This window comes from Solanum pennellii, chromosome 2 (genome assembly GCF_001406875.1).
Source record: "Solanum pennellii chromosome 2, SPENNV200".
NCBI lineage: Eukaryota > Viridiplantae > Streptophyta > Magnoliopsida > Solanales > Solanaceae > Solanum > Solanum pennellii.
Window position 1 is genome coordinate 41,928,642 of NC_028638.1, and position 22,843 is coordinate 41,951,484.

The 22,843-nt window shown below is 34.2% G+C and overlaps 1 protein-coding gene across 1 annotated transcript; it reads right to left on the reverse strand.

Moving 5' to 3' along the window:
• Window positions 1-69: 69 nt before the first annotated feature.
• Window positions 70-18,544, reverse strand: LOC107011219 (protein NAP1). The gene is made up of 24 exons (XM_015210631.2): window positions 18,271-18,544; window positions 17,021-17,486; window positions 16,844-16,918; window positions 15,614-15,694; window positions 15,328-15,408; window positions 15,117-15,199; window positions 12,155-12,239; window positions 11,287-11,412; window positions 11,031-11,138; window positions 10,518-10,562; window positions 10,280-10,422; window positions 8,805-8,937; window positions 8,174-8,284; window positions 7,980-8,058; window positions 7,144-7,337; window positions 6,649-6,794; window positions 5,951-6,032; window positions 5,581-5,691; window positions 4,448-4,573; window positions 4,226-4,365; window positions 4,044-4,140; window positions 2,328-3,319; window positions 1,441-1,653; window positions 70-747 (listed from the first exon to the last, which is right to left on the reverse strand). The coding sequence occupies exons 2-24, from the start codon at window positions 17,438-17,440 to the stop codon at window positions 261-263; spliced, it is 4,158 nt and encodes a 1,385-aa protein (XP_015066117.1). The 5' UTR covers window positions 17,441-17,486; window positions 18,271-18,544; the 3' UTR covers window positions 70-260.
• Between the last annotated feature and the right edge of the window lie 4,299 nt (window positions 18,545-22,843).

Genomic DNA, 22,843 nt, shown 5'->3' on the forward strand with positions numbered 1-22,843 from the left:
CTGCATAGGAGGACTGGGATTAAATTTTGTAGTGATGTCTCTCCAAGTTCATTATACAACAAATGTCAATTGACATATTTCAGAATTAGCTTCTCACAACTGATGATTTATCTCCTGTTAGAGCCAAATGTTGAGGAATAAATAGAGGAATTTTATGTATAGATACACCAAAATTTGTATGAACACCGTAGACAGTCCACTACTGACTAGCAATAGAACAGAAGAAAGAAATTTACATATTTCAAAAGTTCACTATTTTGTCACTTGTAAGATATAGGACCGGATCTAGACACTGCAAACCTTGGTAATGGACTGGGACCTGTGCTTGCTGATGTTGAGCTGTCCACGTGTTTTAATTTTCGAGTTGCACTGTATTCCAATGGTCCAGAACGCCTAACATTTCGAGGCCTATTTTCAATGCTTCCACTTTCTGTATCATATAGTTGATCCTGGGCATGGCTTGAGGATGGCTTGAAATAACCTGAATCATTAGAATTTGACTGAGGAGTGGAATCATTGCGATGCTGCCTCATTGCAGGGGATGAATGTGCCAGAGATACAGCCGGTGAATGACGGGGTGAATCACCAAGTAGTGCCAGTGGCGCAGGAGATGAACTTCCATAGTATTGGCTGTAGATTGAGCGGATAATGGAGTAAGGAACATAAGCATCCAGCGTGCTTCTTGGTAGGTAAGGGGAGATCTCACAAAACTGGTCCAGGAAAATGAGCTTTGACACAAGATGAGATCTGCACAGAAGAGGTATATTTTTTCAGATTATTGAACATATAAAACAGATAAGAGATCTACCCATCTTAGTGTCTGAGGTTACATGATCAATTGGCAATCAATATAGGTTGTCTCTTTTGTCAGCTTGTCAAATTTAGCTAAAACAGAAAATCTAGTTTTAACCAATGGTCAATAAATTACCAATGGAGGTGTGGGACGACTAAATTAGCCATTGAGTCATTTTCGATTTTTGTTCAGGACATCAATATGATTTATCAGCAGTGTTTCTAATACTGGAGTATATAAAAAAGATGAAACCGAAGGAGTGCCGTTATAGTTTAGTTGCAACAGCAGGAAACATACGAGGCAAGTAAACTCGTTATGACCACCACATGAAACATAATTCACTCCCTATATTTCAATTTAAATGAGACTAACCATTTTGGGATGTTCCAAAAGTTTGGCACCATTCCATTTTATCCGACTTCACATTACTCAAAATTTAAACTTTGATATGGTGTATTATTTATCAAACTAAGATTTCAACCATTGTTTACTATTTTCCTCTACTACCACTAATGTAATAAGCTAGTCAAAATGAAAATCTTAAACCTGTGTCCAATACAGCATAATCATATAACTGAAACAGAGGAAGTATCTCCAATTTTCAGAATTTTTGAGCAACATTAGATACTTTAGAAAAACGAAAATACCTGGTATTCTCGCTCCAAGAGTCTAGAATAATTCCAGAGGAGAACTTCACAAAGAGCTGCATTGTGGATTTTATGTTTGTCTCAACTGTTATTTGGTTGTGTGTTTCAGGATCCAATGTTTCACTGACATGACCATTTGAAAAAGATTGTTTCATGTGATGCTCTCTTTCAAGTCTAACAAATTCACTTCCTGCAATTACTGCAGAAATGCACCTACCAAAAGAAAACCAACCATGTTACAGAAAGACAATAATGATCACTTAGAAAGACAATAAACATGTGAAATATTTTTAAGCATACTTCATCAGAAAAAGAAGGAAAAATGGTTTTTAAACATGCTCTGGTTTTTAAACATGCTCTTGTATTGCCCAGTACTTGTTATATGATGATCTAGTTTGCCATCCATGAATGGATTTTCAAGACACAACTGTAACTTTGATATAGGCATAAAAATAGAGTTTACCACACAGATTACACATGAGACAGTTTGCTTCGTTTTGCTTCCTAGACTCCAAGAGAACCCAATTCAAATTACTTTTTGAAACAGTAAAAGGTTTAGTTCCATATAATTGTTCTCCACCTACTTACAGTAATAATGTGTCAATACAGTTCAGAGTGCAGTTGTGTGCTCTTACAGTAATAATGTGTCAATACAGTTCTTAAGACTGAAACCAGGGGGTTAAGGATGCACAGCACAATTGATCAATTGGCACTTGCAGTTATAATGTGTCAATACAGTTCATAAGACTGAAACAGGGGGTTAAGGATGCACAGCACAATTGAGAAAAGAAAGAAACCAGCATTGCTACAGAAAATCTGTTCGAAATATAGAGAGCAAAGACTTCCTCATAACTTGACGCAAACAATATTTTAAGCAAGAAACAAACCTTGCCAAGCAATAGATGTTGTTGCTGAAACCCCCAGTATCCACATTAAAGCCACTACTATTCCATATATTTGATGTCATTAGAGTGGCAAACAAATAAGGCAACAAGCTCCAGGAAGCATCATTTGCACCTCCAACCTCTTCTAGTATGGATCTGACCCACTCAGCGTCATGGTCACTAGCTATATTAAAATTGTTTGCTACTCTTTTCAACCTTCTAATCTCCTTTTTCTCAGGTATTTCATCAGGTAAATGCTTAGCAGCCGCTGTCAGTAATGAATGTATCAAAGGAGCACCTTCTTCAAGAACAGCTGTACCAGCCTCTGCAAGAAGGCGGTCAAAAGCAACAGCCTGTCCAGCCTGAATACAGAACCCAACCATAGTGTCCAAATCAACAATTTGCTTGATATTTGTGTCTCTATCTATTCGGTCACCAGAATGCATGCTTCCAGCAACAGCCTCCAGATTATCTCGGTTTGCCCGTAATGATGTGTCAATACAGTTCAAGAGTGCAGCTGTGTGCTCTTTCATCATTCTGTCTAACCTGTCAACTCCATAACCACCAAAAACACGGACAAATGCTTTCAGTTCCCTGAGATCTGTCACTGACTCAGCAAAATATCCACCAACCGGCCTCGTGCTCTTGAAGCATCTGTGCCGGGGCGCAAAGAGGATACCTGCACCTGATACATCCTTGACCACATTTTCAATGTACCAGTTACATACTGTTTCAGTGGCTGATCCTGTATGCTGCTCTGTAGCTTTCTCAAACAAGTGCAAAGATGAAACTGGACCACAGAAGGTCTCTGTTAGTAATATCTCCCGGATACCTTGAGTCAGGTCCATGCTGATGTGTTGTTCTGCTAGATGGACAATAGCTGTATGTCTGCGTATCAGTGCTTCCAAGACAGTAGGACGCTGAAGATCATTATCAGTTTTCAGAACAGCAAGCAGTCTCCTTCTGAAGTTCCCAAGGATACATTCTCTCATGTACTGCAATATAGACGTATTAAAGAGGATTAATGAAGATAACCTGAACCAAGTATACTTAGTCTCAGATTAATTAATCACGGTGATTTCCTCATGGATATATAAACTTACCTGACCTGTTTCAAGAAACATACAGAACATAAAAACTTAAAATTGTAGCTTTGCATTTTATTTAAGTTTGTCAAGTCATAGGGTTAAGTAATAAGGCTGAGCCAGAAGAGAAGGCCAATTAATCCTTCTAGATCAAGCAACATTATATTAAGAAGACAAAATGAGCCCTCAGCCTCTAACACAATAAATAATTTGATTTGACTCACATTAGTAAACAGGAAAAGAATCAAAAGAAAAGAACTCCAAATTGTAATACAGAGTGCAATTAACAGGATCAAGTCTACTCGCACCATCTCCCACAAAATCAGGGCAATCAGCAAAGACAAAATAAAACATGTTGATTCATGTGGCCCTATTCCCTTTGCAGTTTGTTCCAGAAAGACGTCACCTTCCTATATTTGAGAATAATTTGACTTTGAACACCTCCCTTCTATCATTAATGACACGCTTTTATAACCAACAGAAAGTGTAGTGGCATGTCAAAAACCACAAGTTCCAAAAGTCTTCCTTTTTTTCTTAGACACCATGACCAATGAAACGGAGGGAGTAAAGAGAGAACAATGATCCAGATGCCTCAGACAATCATTTCAAGGTGGAATGACGAGGGGCTTCTTACCTCCCTCAGAACGAAGACGTGGTTTAGAACACATATAGGCTCCATGTCATTTAAAACTGAGCAAAGGTTGGTCAACCTCTGCATTGCAGCTTCTAACCTGTCATTACAAAGTACAAGGAAGTCAAGTGAGCAAAATTGTAAGATAGATCGTTGGGTAATAATGTAACATTAATATGGCTCACATTTTTATGGAATTATCATTTTCAGGGTAGCTCTCGTAGCCTGGTAAATGATAGCCCGACATGGCTCTTGGGGACTTTGCAGAAGGAGCAGAAATTCTGGAAGTCAAATTCATGAGATGTGCCGCCTGCTCTGGAAAAAGCTGATATTTCACTTGCATTAGTCTGGAAAAGATAAAATCAGCAGTGTTTCTATGTGTTGAGAACATGATAAAGGATACTAACCTGCAACTCTAAAGAGCCAAATCCCCCTTCCGAGTCGAGAATATTTATCAACCCTTCCAGACCTCCCATGATAGATTCAATCAGGGATTCAACATAAAGAACCGCATCACGACCAATTTTAGTTACCTGCAATCAGAAAAGTAGCTCTCTTCAACTCAACGTTTCAGTAGACATTTAACAAGTAAAGAATTGTATATTACTATATCATGCAAAATGACGGGACAGAATTATCTTCTGGTGTTCCCTATGAGCCACTAATTTCAGAAAAAGGTATGGCAGAAGAAAAGGCAACTGAAACTGCAAAAGATCACTCCCACATATAAGCAAGATACAAAAAATTATGCTATGGTAGCACATTCCTAGCAAAGAAGAAACCCATCATGAATGATACTTGGGAGAGAACAGCCACAACTGTTAATGTTAGAAGAGGGCCACTAAGAGAAGCTACCACCTGAAAGTCTCTTGGACCATTGGCCAGTTTAGAAACCTGAATGTCACAATCCCTTACCATCCATACATGAAAATGAACACATTGATGATGCTCGAAATAAGAAGTGGGAGTATCTAGATAAGTCATGGGCAGTGAATAACTCAGACATTCATAAGCATTAGTGATCTCTTCAAGGATTGACATGTTCACTCAAAATCTTCTTTTGATTGAGCACTCTAAATACTTCATTGAACTTCTCCTAGCTTTTCCTCTCCTCTCCCCATCTTCATCAAATTGACTTCTGAACACATGCTAAGAGCGCCCATCTATAAGCTAAGTGTCAATGGAAGGTTCGAGAATTAAGGCCTTGAATAGGGACGAAGATGTAGTTGTTTTTGTATTGGGTTGAAGAGGTTGAGCAGGAGCGTTAGGTTACAGTGGGTTAACCTGAATCTAAATCCTTCCACTCACCTCCAACAGTTTGATAGCATTGGAATCATGTACTAAGAAGATGACCGCAGTTTAAAACAGCAAAACAAGAAAGTCAAAACATAACTATGGTGAATTAGGTCATAGTTAACCCACAAAAAGATTAGAAGCATCAAAATGCATGTGAAGGTAATTCTTCAGATGAAACCAATCATTCCCCAGTGAATTGAGTATACATTTACAAGCACCTTAAAAGTTCAAATTACCATAATACCTCTTCGGGGACTATTGAAGAAGCGCATTCAGGAAAACTACTGGCTACACCAAGCCATGCACAGCAATGTTGTGGACGACCTTCTGGACCAAACATAGTATTACGGAAAACCTGTAATACAGTTGAAAATCAAAATAAAACACAAATTCCCAATGGCAAGAACTCACGCAGGAAGTAACTTTCTTTTGATCGAAACTCAGAAATATTCTATGTTTTAAGGCAAATACTCAGAAGCGCTTGAAGAAATGAGGGAGAGCAAAGTCAAAGAATGCAGAAGGATGAACAAGAAATAGTCACCAAGACTCCAACATTTATGGAATAAAAATTCAGTGAACCACATAAACTCTTCAATCACTTTTGCAAAACTTACTGTTGTAAGGTGTTGGTGATAGAAGTAAAGCTTCTTTAGACTCCCATGTTTAGATAACAGGTATTCAAGCTCATCAACACACCTGCCCTGACACAGAAAAAAGTCATTTCACACAGGTATTGCACAATAATGCACATAAGTCATACAAAAAAACATGCTGTCTGTATCCAGAGTCCAGACAATTTTACCAAAAAAAAAAAAATAATCAAGTTTTGTAACAAGTCAAGATGAAAATGCAGAAAAAGAGTTGTGATTCTGAAGGAAAAAGAAAATGAGTTCCTTATTGCCAAGTTTTTGTAACAAGTTGAGATGAAAAATGCAGAAAAGAACCCATTCATTCTGAAAATAAAAGAAAATTAGTTCCTTATTGCCAAGTACTTTTGGGATTTAGATATGATATACTACTACAGTATGCTGCATTCACCATCAAACTAAAAGGACAAGATGACAACTGAAATTAGCTTTCCAGCAATTCAAGAACTTAAAAAATGAGCAGCCTAATAATATGTATGTTATACTGTCATTCTCCTAGACACTAGTAATCAAGATCAAGGCCAAAATCCCTATCTGCACCACATCTACATTTGGAAGATATAACTTTATGATCACAACATCAGCAAAAAAATGACTTCATAGTTGAGAAGTATCACGCAATTAACTTAATTTGAGTCACAATTTCCAAGGTAAAGAGCAAGAACCTGGACCAGTTGTATGCAGAATTTCCTTCCGATAATAGCCCTTCCTTTCCAGTAGACACTGTAGCCTTTTCCAAATGTCGGATGTTTATAGAAGAACGAGCAGAAGTAACAACCATCAATATCGATAACCAATCTTTGCGCAACTCCTGATAGACAAAAATGTGTTTTGCTGTCAGAAGAAGAGACAGAAACAGAGTAAATGCAATGATGGCCTATATAAATGAAAAATAAAACATGCATTTGGTTGTATGTGCTTTATTTATAGGAATGGTCGCACTGTATACATTAGCTTTAACTCACTAAGAACCGAGTAAAAAAAAGGAAATTTCTTTTTCAAACAAAGGGATAATGCAGAATATGTCTCATCTGAAGTCAAAACCGTTGAAGTTGTGACCCGTGGTTCTTCAAAATTGAAAGTATTGAACTATAAACTAGCTGTCATTGAACGATCATACAGAAGACCATGGAAAAATTCAAATCTGATGAGCTGCTTACTGATAAATCACATGTGATGGCAGAAATATTTTCACCCTGTGGCTTGGGTATATTCTCAAGATGTTGAACTATCTTCTGGAAAAGTCCTTTCAGAGTAGCATCCAAGTCGAGAGCAACCATGCCAGGGGTACCCAACAAAAATCGGATTCTACCAGCACAGGATGATAGATATGATAAGGCGTATCCTCTAATAGCTGAAGAAGTAATAAGAGGTTTTGCAGCTTAGCTACCAGAAAGAGATCAATAGACACTGTTATACCAAAATCAGTGAATAAAAGATAAGAGAAAGCATTGTCAGACTATCTAATGAATAAAGTACTACTGAAAACTTTATTACTAGAAAAGACAACAATTAATAAACTATAGAGGATTCTATTAGATTTAACATCTAAGTGGTAATGTTACAGAAAGAAAAGATAGCTTAGTGCAGCAAAGGCAATTATTAAACCTTGAAATTCTAGCAACGAAAATTATGTGGTGATCTGAGTATATACATCACCTACAGAGTAAGTATGACATGCACGTATTAAAATGAGCTTGCATTGAGAATGGCTCAACCATACACGCTAATTCCATTAACGGATTCTGGTCTATATAAAACTGAGGAGACATATCTGATGCACATCAATTCACTCAGTTCCATAGTTCAGAGTTCTATAGAAAACCTTCACAATTTAGTCAACTTCCATCAGCTGACAAGTTACATGAAGTTCATCGTCTCATTTCTTACTTTTCAAAAACTATAGCAGGGAGAATTCTGCTATTTTATTTTCAGTTAGCCAATCAAAACAATTTATCTATGCTCATACAACTTTAAAAGAAAAAAAAAAACTAACCAGCAATATACTTGCGCACTAGGCAACAAAGACGATCCATTCCATCCAACAAGAAGCCAATGGTTGGATCACTTGGATCCTGCATCGACATTAAAGAAAGATCAAACACACTAAGAGCAAACAGTCAAAGAAAACACTGCATAACAGCATATCAGTTTTATGCACAAAAAGCTGATATGATTAAGATCTCTTACTATTTCTACCAGAACCGTTCTGGCAGCTCTTGACTTCGATGAAGCTATTCCTACATGTTGGAAATACCATAGAACCTCACTTTGAGCAAAGGCTAAGGCCGAATAAACCATCTGTGGAAACATTAGAAATGATTTTAGAGAGAATCATATTTGGCTATAGAAGCACATCTATAACCATGCAACTAATACAATTGTTATTCAAGCACAACATCTAAGGATAGAGAAACGTGATTTGGCCATATACAAGATTCTCATTTACAGACATGCATGCAATATACAAGATTCTCATTTACAGACATGCATGCAGCATAAGCCAAAGATAGAAGCATAAATACCAGACATGCATGCAATATAAGACAAAGATACAAGCATAACATATATGCATGACGTAATCAATCAATGAACTAACAAAATGAGTCAGGTAGGAAATAAGATTCCATATTAGTAAATTGTGTAGAAAATAGAGCAAGGTTGGTGGCAGATGATCTCAAATTTGGCCTTAAATAAAGAAAACTAAGGCTGATAAAGAACAGGGTTGAGGTGGTGGTGGGTGGACAGGCAAAGGGAAGGCCCATGCCAGCAAACTGAATTTGGAAACACAAGGAGAAGTGTAATTTATGGCACAACATACCTGAATATTAGGTGCCAACAAGCTGGGCTGGTCAGAGAAAAAAAGTACCATTCTTCCAATCTCCTGTTTTAAGAATATCCTTCTTTCACGATGTATGGCATCACAGTAATATAATGCTTGGTCATGCACTTCACTGCAATCATTAAAAAGTTACTGAGTAAATTCACTGGCTCTCCCTCGAATAACATGGAGAAAACATCGTAGCAATCTGCGATTTTCTCAAGGCAGTAATTGACCAAGCTTTAGATTAATCCACAAATTAAGAAGGTAAGCGAAGCCAAAAGAGTTAAATGACTAGATAGTTATCAATGAAACCAAGGTGCATTGATCTAAGACAAGCATAAAGAAAAGTAAAACAGGACACCAGACGGTGCAAAGATTAACTGTCATCCAGGAACCAAGCAAATAAAAAAGATGATGGTGATTGTCATTTGGTGTCTTCACTAAACATGATTCTTAGTGTGCATTCTAACTTGTTTCCTGGTGTGATTTTAGGCCCCAACACCTACAATTACCAAAGTAATATATACCAGAGGACTGCAAGAAGTTGATTGTATGTACTATTTATATCAGAGTGGTTTCTGCAGGAAGAGAAACTAAAAGGTCTTGCCAGAAAATCTGAACTTTGATTGCCTTCTGTAAGTGTATAACTGGGCTTAGTTTCCATTTCAAAGTTTAAAAAATGCAGTATCGGAGATTCAGCAATGTCTACTTCATAATCCCTATAATCATGCTAGTAGAAATTAGAATGCTTTGAATAGCTTGGACTCCGCCAATGAAAGTATATGTTGAAAGTATCATAGCAAATCACTCAAACTGTCCCTTCCTATAGGGAACTTTTATCCGTATATCACAATCGACAAGCCAACTAAAAGATTGACTACCTGAGAAACTTTCAAACTCCAAATGCATTTCTGTTTTCAGTACCATGGGGAGATTTAAATCACTGCTGATATACAGAAGCAGCGTTAGTCACTAACTTTTTTTCTAGTTTTGACAAGCCTTTTCTTCAATTTCACATTATGTCACAGATCTGATCTCTCTCAATCATGACTCCTTTTACTGCATAGAAAGTTAAAAAATTTCTTTTCCTATAAGATCACTTGTATGCAAGCCTCACCTCCACCCACCGCAAAACTCCATTACCAACTACCAAGAGCCCCCAACAATGGACTTTTTTTAATCTGAAAACGTTGGATATTTCTACTTTGATCCCTTGGAAACTCGAAACAGCAACCTCATGGTCGGATGCAGAGGGCATCCCCGCTAGACTATCCTTCCTTATCTTTCCTATAACATCAATTGCTTTTCACATACATATTCAACTGTTTTGCTTAATCCAGACAATCAAAGTTATGTCGCTAGCTCACAAAGTTCAGGCATACTCACTATTTAAGCAAGATTATACAATTGTACTTGACAATAAAAAGCATAACAGAAACCTATTGTTTTAGTGTCCAATCATAAGTCAGTACCTTATCATTTTCTCAACCTGTTTGGCTACACTATACTCTAGATCCGCTTCTTTTTGTTTCGTCCGTCCAGATTTTGCCATCTTCTTCGACTCCAGTATCCGTGGTAAGACGTATAACTGATAATCCTCATGCAGCAATATGTACTGCGCATTAACAATGCAATTATGCTAAACCAGTCCAGATGAAAGCATGTGTACAATACTGACATAGATAACAAGAAACTGAGCAAATACCCCACCTCGTCCCTGAACAGAGGAAGGACTAGATTTTCCTTGAGTACAATCTGCAAGGAATTAAAAAAAATATAGGTTAAGGTACTACTAAGGTTTAACTATGGATAACATGCAACTGCCTTCAACATGTCAAAGAAAAGACCACACTGATCAGAAGCAGAAAGCTAGTTGCTCATATGCATGAGTAAGATATGAGAGATATAAGACATAACACTGCAAAATTATACTTACCAGCTCCTAAGCATTACCCAGTATAAACGGGACAGCATTTACCCAAAAGCCAAAATGAATATTGAGACAATGCAGCAGATTAATGCACCATTTAAGTTCTTCATCATTTATTTAAAACACATCACACCAGTCAAAAAAACATTGTTAAATCCTTCAAGAGATGCAACATCTTCACCATATCTTAGCTAAAAAATGCAATCTTTCATCATCATGTTCTTTGATACCACCAGCAGTCTGAGTTTCTACAGGTACACACAAAACATAAAATAATTGTTTTAGGGAGTTACCGAAGCAATATCAATGCTGGTGACCCTGAGAAGCTCATCAGGACAGACAAGATAACCAAATAACACCCATTCCCTATACGATGTAACATTGGCTAGGTCTTGGGCTCTCTGCAAATAAGAAAAGGATCACAAAAATGTGAGTGTAACTATGGAATCTGCACATATTTCTATAAAGAAAAAAATGTTCTGATTGCCATATATGTTCATGAGACAACAAGTTGCAGTGTCTGAATAAAAAGCAGTAGAAGATACCCACCATTGGATGAGCTGAATTTGTCAGTATATCAGGGTATCGGGGATGGAAAGGACTTAAGAAACCCTCATTTCTGAGCTTTCGTGTATCAGTTGATAAGAATATAATGGGACCAACAGCCTCTAATACCTGAAAAGAACAAAAAGACATTCAGAGCAAGATCTCAGATAAAGTGAGTGCAGACTATTCATGCTGGAGGAAAATGAAGTTCAATATGGAGACTAGAATGAATTCATAGAATGTAACCAAAATTCAATGCAGACATCATTTATAACAACAAAACTTCATTGGAACAATGAAGTGCAGCACCATTTCCCCTTAGTTCAGTACAGCACTAAAATTATTTCTTTAGGGATAAAGCGATGTAGTATGTGTAAGGGTGAGGAATAATCTTTAGCAATTAGATGATTGATGTGGATAGAAGTTTCAAAGCAATGAGCTAAAAAGATAATTATAAGCTTGGATTTTGTCTTCTGTTAATTAGTAAGAGTTCATTGGCTGAGATCTGGTAAATTGGAAGATTTTGTGCTCCACTTATTCTTTTTCAACTTATTTTTGACTGGATTTCACCCCAAGGTAGTTTATTACAAGAAGCCGTTATAAAGGATTTCAAACTGTTAAAAATAAAAACCCTGTTTTTTTTCTTTCCTAAATACCTACATCTAACCGAAATAGGTAAAAAGTACACAACACACACATATATATCTCCGTAATTTAGCACAAGATATTTATCAATAAAACAAAGGGTTTTTTTTTCTTTTTGTTCCAAAAATAAGCATTAGTACCGCAAGTTAGACACGAGAACTCCTTTTGACATTGTAAATGAATAATTTAACTTCTCTACAAGAATGCGGTATTCAGGAGCAAAGACCTCTCCAATACGAGGGCTGACAAAATTCAGGTCTTCATGCAGACCCTTCAAGGGTGGATCGTAGGAATCAACAAACTGGATTAACCTGGAAAAGCAAAACAAGAAAGAAATCAGCGGAACTGCTTATATTTCTTTTTTATATGGAATCACTTTCATTCAGAGTAGAGTGATCAGCATACACAAAAATACAGAATGTCTCATCATAATTGACTATTGTGAACTAACAAAATTTATCAGGTTATCTATGTCATGTACAACATTTAAGTTACACCATAAATAAAATGTTGACAAGCATGTGTCAATCCATGTAGAGGCTTTTCACTTCCTTTAAAGCATCTCTTGTTGGTTTTGTCCATTTGACCCATAAAACACATAAAGGTATGGCAATCAGATCTTTTTCCCTCTCTATTTTGTGGGCTGGGGGGGGAGGGGGATTAGTCGATGTGAAATAGCATTTCAAATTTTTAAGATGTTCCTTTGTGCTTTCCTGCACTTCCAACCCCAAATGTTTCTCTCGGAATTGTAGGCATCATCTTTTTGAGCCCCAAAAGATTTAAAATATGCACTACATCTCTGTTGTCAAAGCACAATGCAAAAACAAACGGCTAACCATTTCCAATTGGGGAACTCCTTCCATCAAGTTATAGTTAGGCATGCTTCATGAAGGGCAGTCCACTCAACATAGGCAACTCTAGATGGGACTTCAGTTTTCATAGCATTTGTCACGAGTAATATTGTGACTTTACTGTCATCTCGGAGAGCGTTCTGTAGCCATATTTCACAATATACATTCCTTCATGCTTCCACTATGCCACCCCTATGTCTGACCCATCTCCTACCCATTCTTTTTTTAAAAAATGGTAAATGTGTTCTTGCCGAACTTGCTAATTAGTAGGATTAGACTATCTATTTTCCCAATCAACCAGCTTCCTTCTGAAGTTGACACTCCAGTCGTTATTTCGGCACCGACTGTATAATTTATACATACTGAAAAGACTGAAAGTTCCTCCCTCAGAGGTGTATGCCCAATCCTTGCATACTACCAGAATCCAATATTCCGACTACCTCCCAATCCCATGAAATGTCCAGAACTCAACCCATAAATCTGATATGTTTCCATGAACCAAATAAAGATATGATGAAGACTTACAGCACACAAGCATCGTGGTCTTGATTGTACTTCCACAGCCACTGAAAAAGCGCCTCAACTTCCTCAACCCTGGGCACCTTTTATTCTTAGATTGCACGACACTGTTCCATCTTTAATATCAACTGGTTCTTTCCCAAAAGAGTGGCAGATATGTCAACCAGTTGCCGGAGAAATAAGCTAGGAGCTAATAAAAGATTGTTGTAGAGACAGCACCCTTCAGTGCATTTAGGTTCATATGATATGTATTGTCCACTCTGTCCCAACAAACCTCACAAATTGATCCCCTGGAATTATCACATCAAGTCAAAGAACACGCGTACCATTTGAGCTTATGCTCTGTCTCATATAGCTTTACTCTCCTCTCTCTACCAATGTTGGGTTTGGCTAAGGTGTTATATGCATCACTTTTTCAAAAGTTACAACTCTACATGTCATTCTCTTTAACCCGGTCTCTTAAGCCCTCCCTTTTTCATGGTCAGCACATGGAACCCCATTAAGGATTCAGCATCCTGGTTGAGGGTTACCACACCATCGTACTGCGAGGGTTGTCTCCGATACCATAGTTGTTGCAGCTTAATCCCATAGCACATGTCGTCCACTTTGGCCCAACAAATCTCACGGATTTGTTTCATGAATTATGCCACATCAAGTCCAAAACCCATGTACCATGTGAACCTGTGATATGTCTTATATAAGACTTCACTTTCCCCTCCCCTACCAATATGAGATTCGCCTAAGGTGGCATACACACATCCTTCTTCAAAAGCTTGCCAATCCTTCTCCTTAATCCACCCTCATCAGCCTGCCGTCCGTTGTGGGCACCACACAAACCTGCGATCATGATAAACTTCTAGATCTGATCATGCTTTCTCAAGGGCAGCATAATTTCCCGGAGCCCTCTGACAACAACCAGAGAAACTACAATCCACCAAGAGATTACCATATATCATAAAGCTGGATGTAGCTAATTATTCTTTCCACCAGCTCAACTAACATTTCATACTTTTGACATTATGATCAATTAATTAAAACTACTGTTGTCTGGCAAAGAAGGGCATTCCTTTCCGTCGCAGCTATTAAGCAGAAAAACTAGGCTTTACTAAATGGATCAAATATATATGTTAAAAAAGAAGAGGATCCAAATTTTAATGGACATCTTACTTCATAAAAAATTTAAAATAACAGAAGAGGATCTACAAAATTTGGCTTACTGTATCCACCCTCAATTGCTCAAAGCAAATGGAAAGTCATCGTTGGAAATAGTCTCACCATAAAGACTAAACTTCCCATTGCAGATATCAAGTATAACTCATTTTCTTCACATGCTTGATGTCCTAACCTAGAAGAACCCCATAGATGATACTGATAACCAAGTAAAGAGCCACTCCTTTGTAACCATGAAAACTTGTCCAACCAACGGCATGTTGTTCATCATGTAGACAAAAGGGTGACTTTGAAAAGAATAAGCAGTATATCAAAATGCAAACTATATATCAGATTCATGTAACACAAATTACTTCAAGGGTTCACAGAAAGAGAAATTTTGAAGTTACTTAAATTGAAGCTAAAGATACCAATGCCTCGCCATGAAACACAAATTACTTTAGGGGTCAAAGAAAGAGAAATTTTGAAGCTATTTAAAATGAAGCTAAAGAGCCTAAGTCCTTGCCATGTAACACAAATTACTCTAAGGAGTCAAAGAAAGAGAAATATTGAAGTTATTCAAAATTAAGCTAAAGAGACCTATTCAGCCCCCCACTCAAAAAAATTTATAAGAAATGAGAATAAGCCTAGATCCATAAGAAGTTTCACCTGTGATAAAAATCGCAGTCCCTATCATTTCTTGCCATGGCATGAAGCAAATTGTATGTTTGCAACATCATTTTCCTTGGTATCTGTGATGGATGATAAAGAGAACAGTTTACGAAGGCATTAACACACTATATACAACACGGCATAGAAGTGTCATCTCAACAATATACAGAGTAGAAAATAATAGATAGAGAATTGTTTGTGTACTTGCCTTTTCTGAAAATATATTTACACGAACAAAAGCACAAAAAAGGTCCATAAATGCATGCAGTATGAGAGAGTTCTGGTGAGGCTGCAGCAAAAGAAACATGTAAATATATCACATACAATTTCGTTATAAGAAGACTCAGCTTACCTATTAGTCAAGACTCAAGACAAAAATTATAAAGGCTATAACAGTCCTTTTTTATTTGAAAAGAGTAAGTTAAGCTATAAAGTTTCTCTCTTGTGTTAACAAAAACTTTAGTTGGAGATAAAAAGTTGATATCATCACTCACCAACAAGGTAATCACTGTACTGCTTAGATCCAATATTAGACGCAAGGCGTGTTCTCGAAATGCCATCAGGTCAAGAAGCATCTGATCAAGAAGAGTGAGCTTGATTAAGTGCATATACTATTTATATCAACTTTTGATAACGAAATTATACTTTTTCCAACAAACAAATATCAAAATATGATAGAAGAAAACACCCAACAGATGAGATCCCGGAAAGTTTGCACACCTAATCCCAAAATTGATAACAATTTGACCCTTAACACTATCTTTTCTTGTACTTGATTTCTCACTCTCTTTTGGCTTCATAGTTAGATGCATCCCAAACCTTTCATCATTTAAAGCAATTTTAGAAGTAGAAGAGCAAGATATCTTACTAATGGTAACTTGACACACCAATATATTTCTCCCACTCCCTTTTTACACTATTATATTTCGTGCAAGAATCAGTTATAAACTTATTAAGAATTATGCAAGATGAAGAGGAGCTGGTAAGTCGGGCATCCGCTGGTCACTGGAAAAGTAATTCTGATGAAATCGACTTTTTTTCTCCTAAGAAACGCCGATCACCAATGGCTCCTTACCATGTCTAACCAATACTTCTTAAAAACAAATAGAACATCTTAATGCTGCTCAAAAATGATTTGCTAGAAAGTGCCTGACATTTATAACTTATCGTTTCAGATAATAACATACTCCATAAGTGAATCCCAATTTCCAGAATGCGTAGGTAAAGCTTCTACATTCTCTTTCTTAACAGCTTAGTTGTCATGCTTTCATTTTATTTATTTATTTATCTAAGTAAATGATTTCGTTGATAATATCAAGGCCATATGGTCATATACAAGAGGTATACCAAAAAAGAGAGATCTACAAAATATGATCCTCTCCAAAAGACACTCAATCCGCTATAGACACAGAAACTGTATGAGTGCACCAAATTATGGGCCTTTAACCAAATCATTTCATTACTTGTCATTTTTTTTATGGTGCCATATTCTCTGGTGGTGAATCTAGTTAATTGCTTGACAGTTATGGGCCTTTAACTCAAAATATACATTACAACTCAGTCCCAAACAAATAAGTTTGATGCGCCAGAAATACTTTAATACTTATTTGTAGTTTCAGTATCATTGGAGAAAATGCAGCTATACTGCATCTAAAAGTATCATATGAAGCACTGGAATATGGAGAGGAAAGAAAGAAGAGAAAAACATAGCAGAGCTAACTTACTTGAATCCATGGTTCCAAGCTTTGCAAATGAACTTCAGCACCATCATTCATAGCATCCAAAGCAAATTTGTCAATCTACAGGAACATTGGCAGTATATATCACACAAACAAAAGAATATACTTTCTATCAGGAAAAGGCAAACCCCAATCTATAAGAAGAGGGCCATAATTTCTTACTCTTTCTAATTGTAACTTGCTGTGGTGCTCCGGAAACTTCTTTGATAGTAAAATACAGATTTTTGGATGATTTGGAAACACACCAGACTTCCAAAATGCTTCAGAGAATGCATGTCCAGTGACATCAGGGTAATCTAATATCTGATTAAACCTATACATTTTTGCCATCAGCCCTTCAGCTACTTGAGTGAGTTGGTTTACCCATTGCATGTTCAAGCCTTTATTAGTTGACCCGCTAGAGCTATGGGCACTACCATCAGAGCTACCATTTCTAGAAGCCTTAGGACCAATTGTTGAAGATATATCAGGACCCAAGTACTCAGTCCACCTAGCTGGTCCTTCCCATTCTCTTGAGCGCACTACAGTTGGCGATGTCGACAATACATCTTCCGCTTGAAACTGCTGCCTCGGTTTAGTCATTGTGAGCACCCAAAGGACACCTTCAGCTCAAGTATAGTTCCTTTTACTGCATAAATAACAGAAAAATTTATGAACTCTCAGCCGAAACTCCAGATTCTAACTTAAACCACTGCCAATTAGTTTAAGAATCCCTCATTATTCCCACTGGAATCAGCAAAAAAAAAAAATCCTTCCCAACATTAGCATTTCTCCTCCAATGCAACATATACAGCTAAAATGCCTCTAATGCTCAACTTACTTCTACAAAGAAAAAATTAACTGCAAGTATCTTCAAAATAATACATCAACTTTAAGTACAAAACCAAACCTAAAGCTTCAAAAAACTGAAATGGTCCAACAAGAAAACATGAATTTAACTACCAGAATCAAAAAGGATTAAGCAAGAGACTAGTAGAGCTGAAACATGCAGCATCATTTCTCCTCAAATGTACCAAATACAACCAAACCCCCTATGATAACTTTAATCAAGCACACCAACAAACCACAGGAACCAAACCTAAACACCAGTAATCGAAACGGGTCCAAAAATAACAGAGCAAAAAAAGCACCACAGTCAAAAGGGAATACACATACAACCCATCAAAGTTAAAAAATAAAAAATGGCAGCAAAGCAACTAAAGCTAAATGTCCGTAATTTTCAACTCAATTTTGAACATAACCATGAATACCCAATAACAATTTTGCCCACAGAAGTAAAATACACCAACTCAAGAACAACAAAAAACTAAAAGGGTCAGCAAAAATACAAAAATCTAACAGCAAAAGTACCAAAAATCAAAAGGGGATTTTTTGATTTAGCAAGAAATGGGGCACAAGATTCAAGAACTTACAAATTCAGATCTGGGTAACACTCAACATTAACAAAAAAGGGGCACTAGAGTAGTAATGTGAGGTAGTTATTCAACCAAAAGAAATGGAAACTTAGAAGAGATTGTAGTAATTATAGTAATGGAGAAACTCTAGAGTTGCTAGCTATGGTGGTTATATTAAAGACAAATAAAAAGAAAAAGACAACTCTTCTTTTCTTTTTTTCAAGTCAATTTCTCTCTGTTATAAAGAGGAAAACAAAGAAACCAGCTTCGCACGATCTTATTCATATTGTTGCAATTTTATTCTCTCTCTCTTGTTTCTAATATTTAATAAAACGAGTTGTTTGATCGCACAGGGAAAAAGGATAAATATACTTTCGAATCATGTTAATGGAATGTAGATACTTTTAAAAAAAATTTACTCTTCGTCATACTTTTAGGACATTAGTGCTCATGTTATTCAAAAATTGTGTATATGTCTTTCACTCTAACGGAAGATTAAATATGAACATGTGGCGCAATCTTATTCATCGATTCGATGTCGGGTGGATAAGATTGTGTTAGTAAAGGATATATATGTTCTAGTATATGAACGACCGGGGACTTCTACGTTCCAAAAATATGACGGATGACATTTGCATACCATTTACGATATTTCAGGGGTATATTTATCTTTTTCCATAGATTTTAACATATTTTTTTTAAGAATTTCCTTGTGGAATAGTGATTTGGCTATTGATAATGGCACGAGAATTTTTATTGTTCAAGATTTAATGAGTATATACAAAAAAAAAAAAAATTTAACATATATATTTCAGATAATTTCCTATACATATATTATAATTTTTTGAATATTGATATTGTCTAGTATTTGAGAGACTAGTTTTTAACATCCCAAAATTTGCAGCAAACTTGTTTGTTGGCAAAGATATAGTATTGGTTTCTATTTAAATTTTATCTCAATTTTTTATATTATATAAATTTAAAAAATTATTATTAAAGATTTATTTTGCTTGATTTTTTTTAAAAAAATGAATTTATAAACTCTTGTTAATATGTGAAGTTTTTCTCCTCTCCTGTATTGAATAATATTTACTTATAATGTATATTTTTTTCCTTCAAAATTATAAATTATTGTCAATATACGTGGTCTCTCGTCTCCCAAGTATTATTGTTATTATTTATTTATTACATTAATGAATCTTTGTAACAAATTGTAATCCCCAACAATTGTATCATTAGCATTTTTTACTAAAATATTGTGTTATACTTTAATAATGTACTATCTAGCTAGTTATAAAAATAATTCATTTTAAGTTAAACTTATATATATAATTTATGATCAAACATAATTTTATCCAAACTTCACTCAAAATTAATATTTCAAAAATATTTGAAAATTTATGAGGAAATATTAGCTCTGGACCTAAAGGATAATATAATTATTATATTTTCTTTTTTTTGAGTATGTTTTACATAATTAATCTTTTAAAGTAAAATTTAAAGAATTCCTAGAATATTAATAACAATTTAAAATATATTTTGAATATTTACGTTAATGTATTTCACTCTTTTTTGGACCATTAATTCCACTTTTTTGAAGTAGCAAAATGGAGAAAAGAATAAGTATCTTGAAATAATGCATGCAGGTTGATTATCATTATTAATTGATAACTCAATATTAGAATACAAATTAATCAATTTTATATATAGATGATAAATCTCCAAAATACACAAGAAAAAGTAATACAAATAATATACGTAGATATGTTTTCAAGAAAAAAAATAGGAATAGTGAAAACTTAGTTGGCTCAAGACTCTGTATAATCAGCAGTATAAATCAAATTTAATATAATATCATTCATATTTTTAATAAATCAAATTTAATAGAATATCATTCATATTTTTAATAAATTCAAAGAACTTTTTGAATTTCACTTTTAAGTTTTTTTATATACAAAGTTATAAAGTTTTTTCTTTCAAAAATTAATTCGTTCAAAAATAACTTATAAATCATCATACACATGAAAAACAAAAACAGATGTATGCAAACAAGAAAAAATCAAAACCAACAAGGGGTATATATTTATTTATTAATGAGAGATAAATCACAACTTAATTTATTCGCCTACTTAAAATTCAAACTAATTTTTTTTTAAATCTTTTTATTTATCATTATTGTAATCATATACTAATATATTAAGTTAATATCAATAAAAAATTTTTAATATATATTTTATAATTTTCTTATACACAGGCATATGAATGTATTAAGAAAAAAGTCAGTACCTCAAGTTACAATTAATTTTTGTTTTTCATCAAAAGTATTTTTACATCCACTAGGGAAAAAATACCAATATATACGTATTGCAATTAATATTTAGAAAATTAAAGACTAGAAATTGTAGTAAACAACTATGAAGGCAAAACTATATCGATTGAATTACTAAGGTTGTATCGTCCTCATAATTGATTGTGTTTTTTGTTGATTTTTAAGCGATTACAAATATGTGAACTTTAGATATGTATTCAATTTATGTATTGTCATTTAATATTTTTTGAAGAGTTAAACGATTTACTCAATATGATATTTTATGATATTTCCATACTGAATAAATTATTTAATAAAAGCAACTTAAAAGTAAAATTTATTCCTAATGCAAAACTTCTTATACTAAATCTTAAATCCATCTTTTTATAAAAAAAAATATTATAAGGCATGTTAATATTTGCAACCACCAATCAATAATTAAAAGGGAAAAGGGTCTGATATACCCCTCAACTTTGTCATTTAGAGCTGATATATCCCTTGTTATGAAAGTGGCTCATATATACCCCTACTTGTAAACAAATGGCTCACATATACCCTTTTTCTCTAACGGAAATGAAAAAAAAATTAATTTTAATCTAAATTTTTATTTTTTTTTTCTAAAAAATATAATCTCATATGAGTAAATTTAATCATCGTCAAACATATTTTTTTGACTTCTTTTTTATTTCAATGACTAATTTATAATTATTATTTTGATAATCAAATTTAGTTATGTTTCACTAATATTCTTGTAAAACTTATTGTAGATGACCAAATTTTTTCTTCGAATACGAAATTAAATTACAATACACACAAAAAAAAATAGTTTAAATTTTTTTTCTTTAAACTAAGGAATGAAAGAAAAAAACAAAATAAAAATAAGAAACTCAAATAATTATAATAAAAGAAGTCAAAAAATAATTTATGTATGAAAAAAATTAAATATATCTTGAACTTTGATAGAAGAATCATATATACCCCTAAATAATTTTAAAAAAAAATTACAAGTAATAAATATAAATTTAAAACTAATTTTTTAACTTCCGTTAAATGAAGGGTATATGTGAGCCATTTTATAACGCCAGGGGTATATGTGAGCCGTTTGTATAACGGTAAGGGCATATATGAGCCACTTTTATAACGAGGGGTATATCAACTCTAAATGACAAAGTTAAAGGGTATATCAGACCCTTTTCCCTAATTAAAAAGATAAGAAGTTTGATATCTTAATACACATTGACATCATGCTATCCACCAAAATTTATGAACTTTTCAACCACATTGAATTTCTCAATCTTAGAAAAATTAGAAAAAAATTTAGCTATCTATACTTGCTTGAAAGATAACAATAATAATAGAATTTTAAAAAGATGGAAAAATTATGTTGGCCAAAATTAATTTTTGTTTATTTTATTTTATTTTTTAAAATATTTTTATCCTTTTAACTATAATATCTTTTAATTAAAAAAAAACTTAATATATTTTAAAATTAAAAAAACATCACAAACTTTTTAATTTTCTGACAGAATTTTCTGATTATTTAGCATTATGCGGCTAAGATAATTCATAAATTTACTATTCATAAAGTTTGAAGCGTGAAAGTTAAATGTTAGAGAGAAAATTTTGAAACTCTTCAAGCTTTCTGAACAATTGAGCAGAAATTAAAAATTAAAACTATTATTTTGATCTCTTGCAAAATAAACCTAAAAAATTAAAACTATAAGCCATTATAAATATAGTCTTCGAATATTTTCACTATTTGATCTTAAGTTTATAGTTTTGACATGCAATCGTAAATTATCCTTCTCTGTCATTTTTTAAATTTTTTTTATCCTTTTATCATTTTAACATTTGAAATGTACAAAATAATATTCTAATATTAAAATACAAGAAATTAACTTTATTTTATACAAATGATTCAAAGAATTTGTTGTATCATTTCTAAGTGTGCAAAGAAGAAATCTCTAATATTAAGTAGAGTTCAAAGATTTCTTACCAGCTAAGTTGTTTAAATGAGTTCATGCAACTTAGTGTTTATAATCTATCAAATAGAAAACTTTTGAATCTAATTTTAACATATTCCATCACTCACCGATCTAACTACTGAGTATCAAAATTATGATTATTCTATCAAAGAGTAACAACCACACAATTACATAGACTTGTGTGAGTCAATCCTATTAAATTCATAGATGAGTATTTATCACGATCTTATAATATAAATTCAAAATTTTTCTGGTGAAACCAAGAAACTCACATCAAGGTTCAAGATTTGAGTTTTAA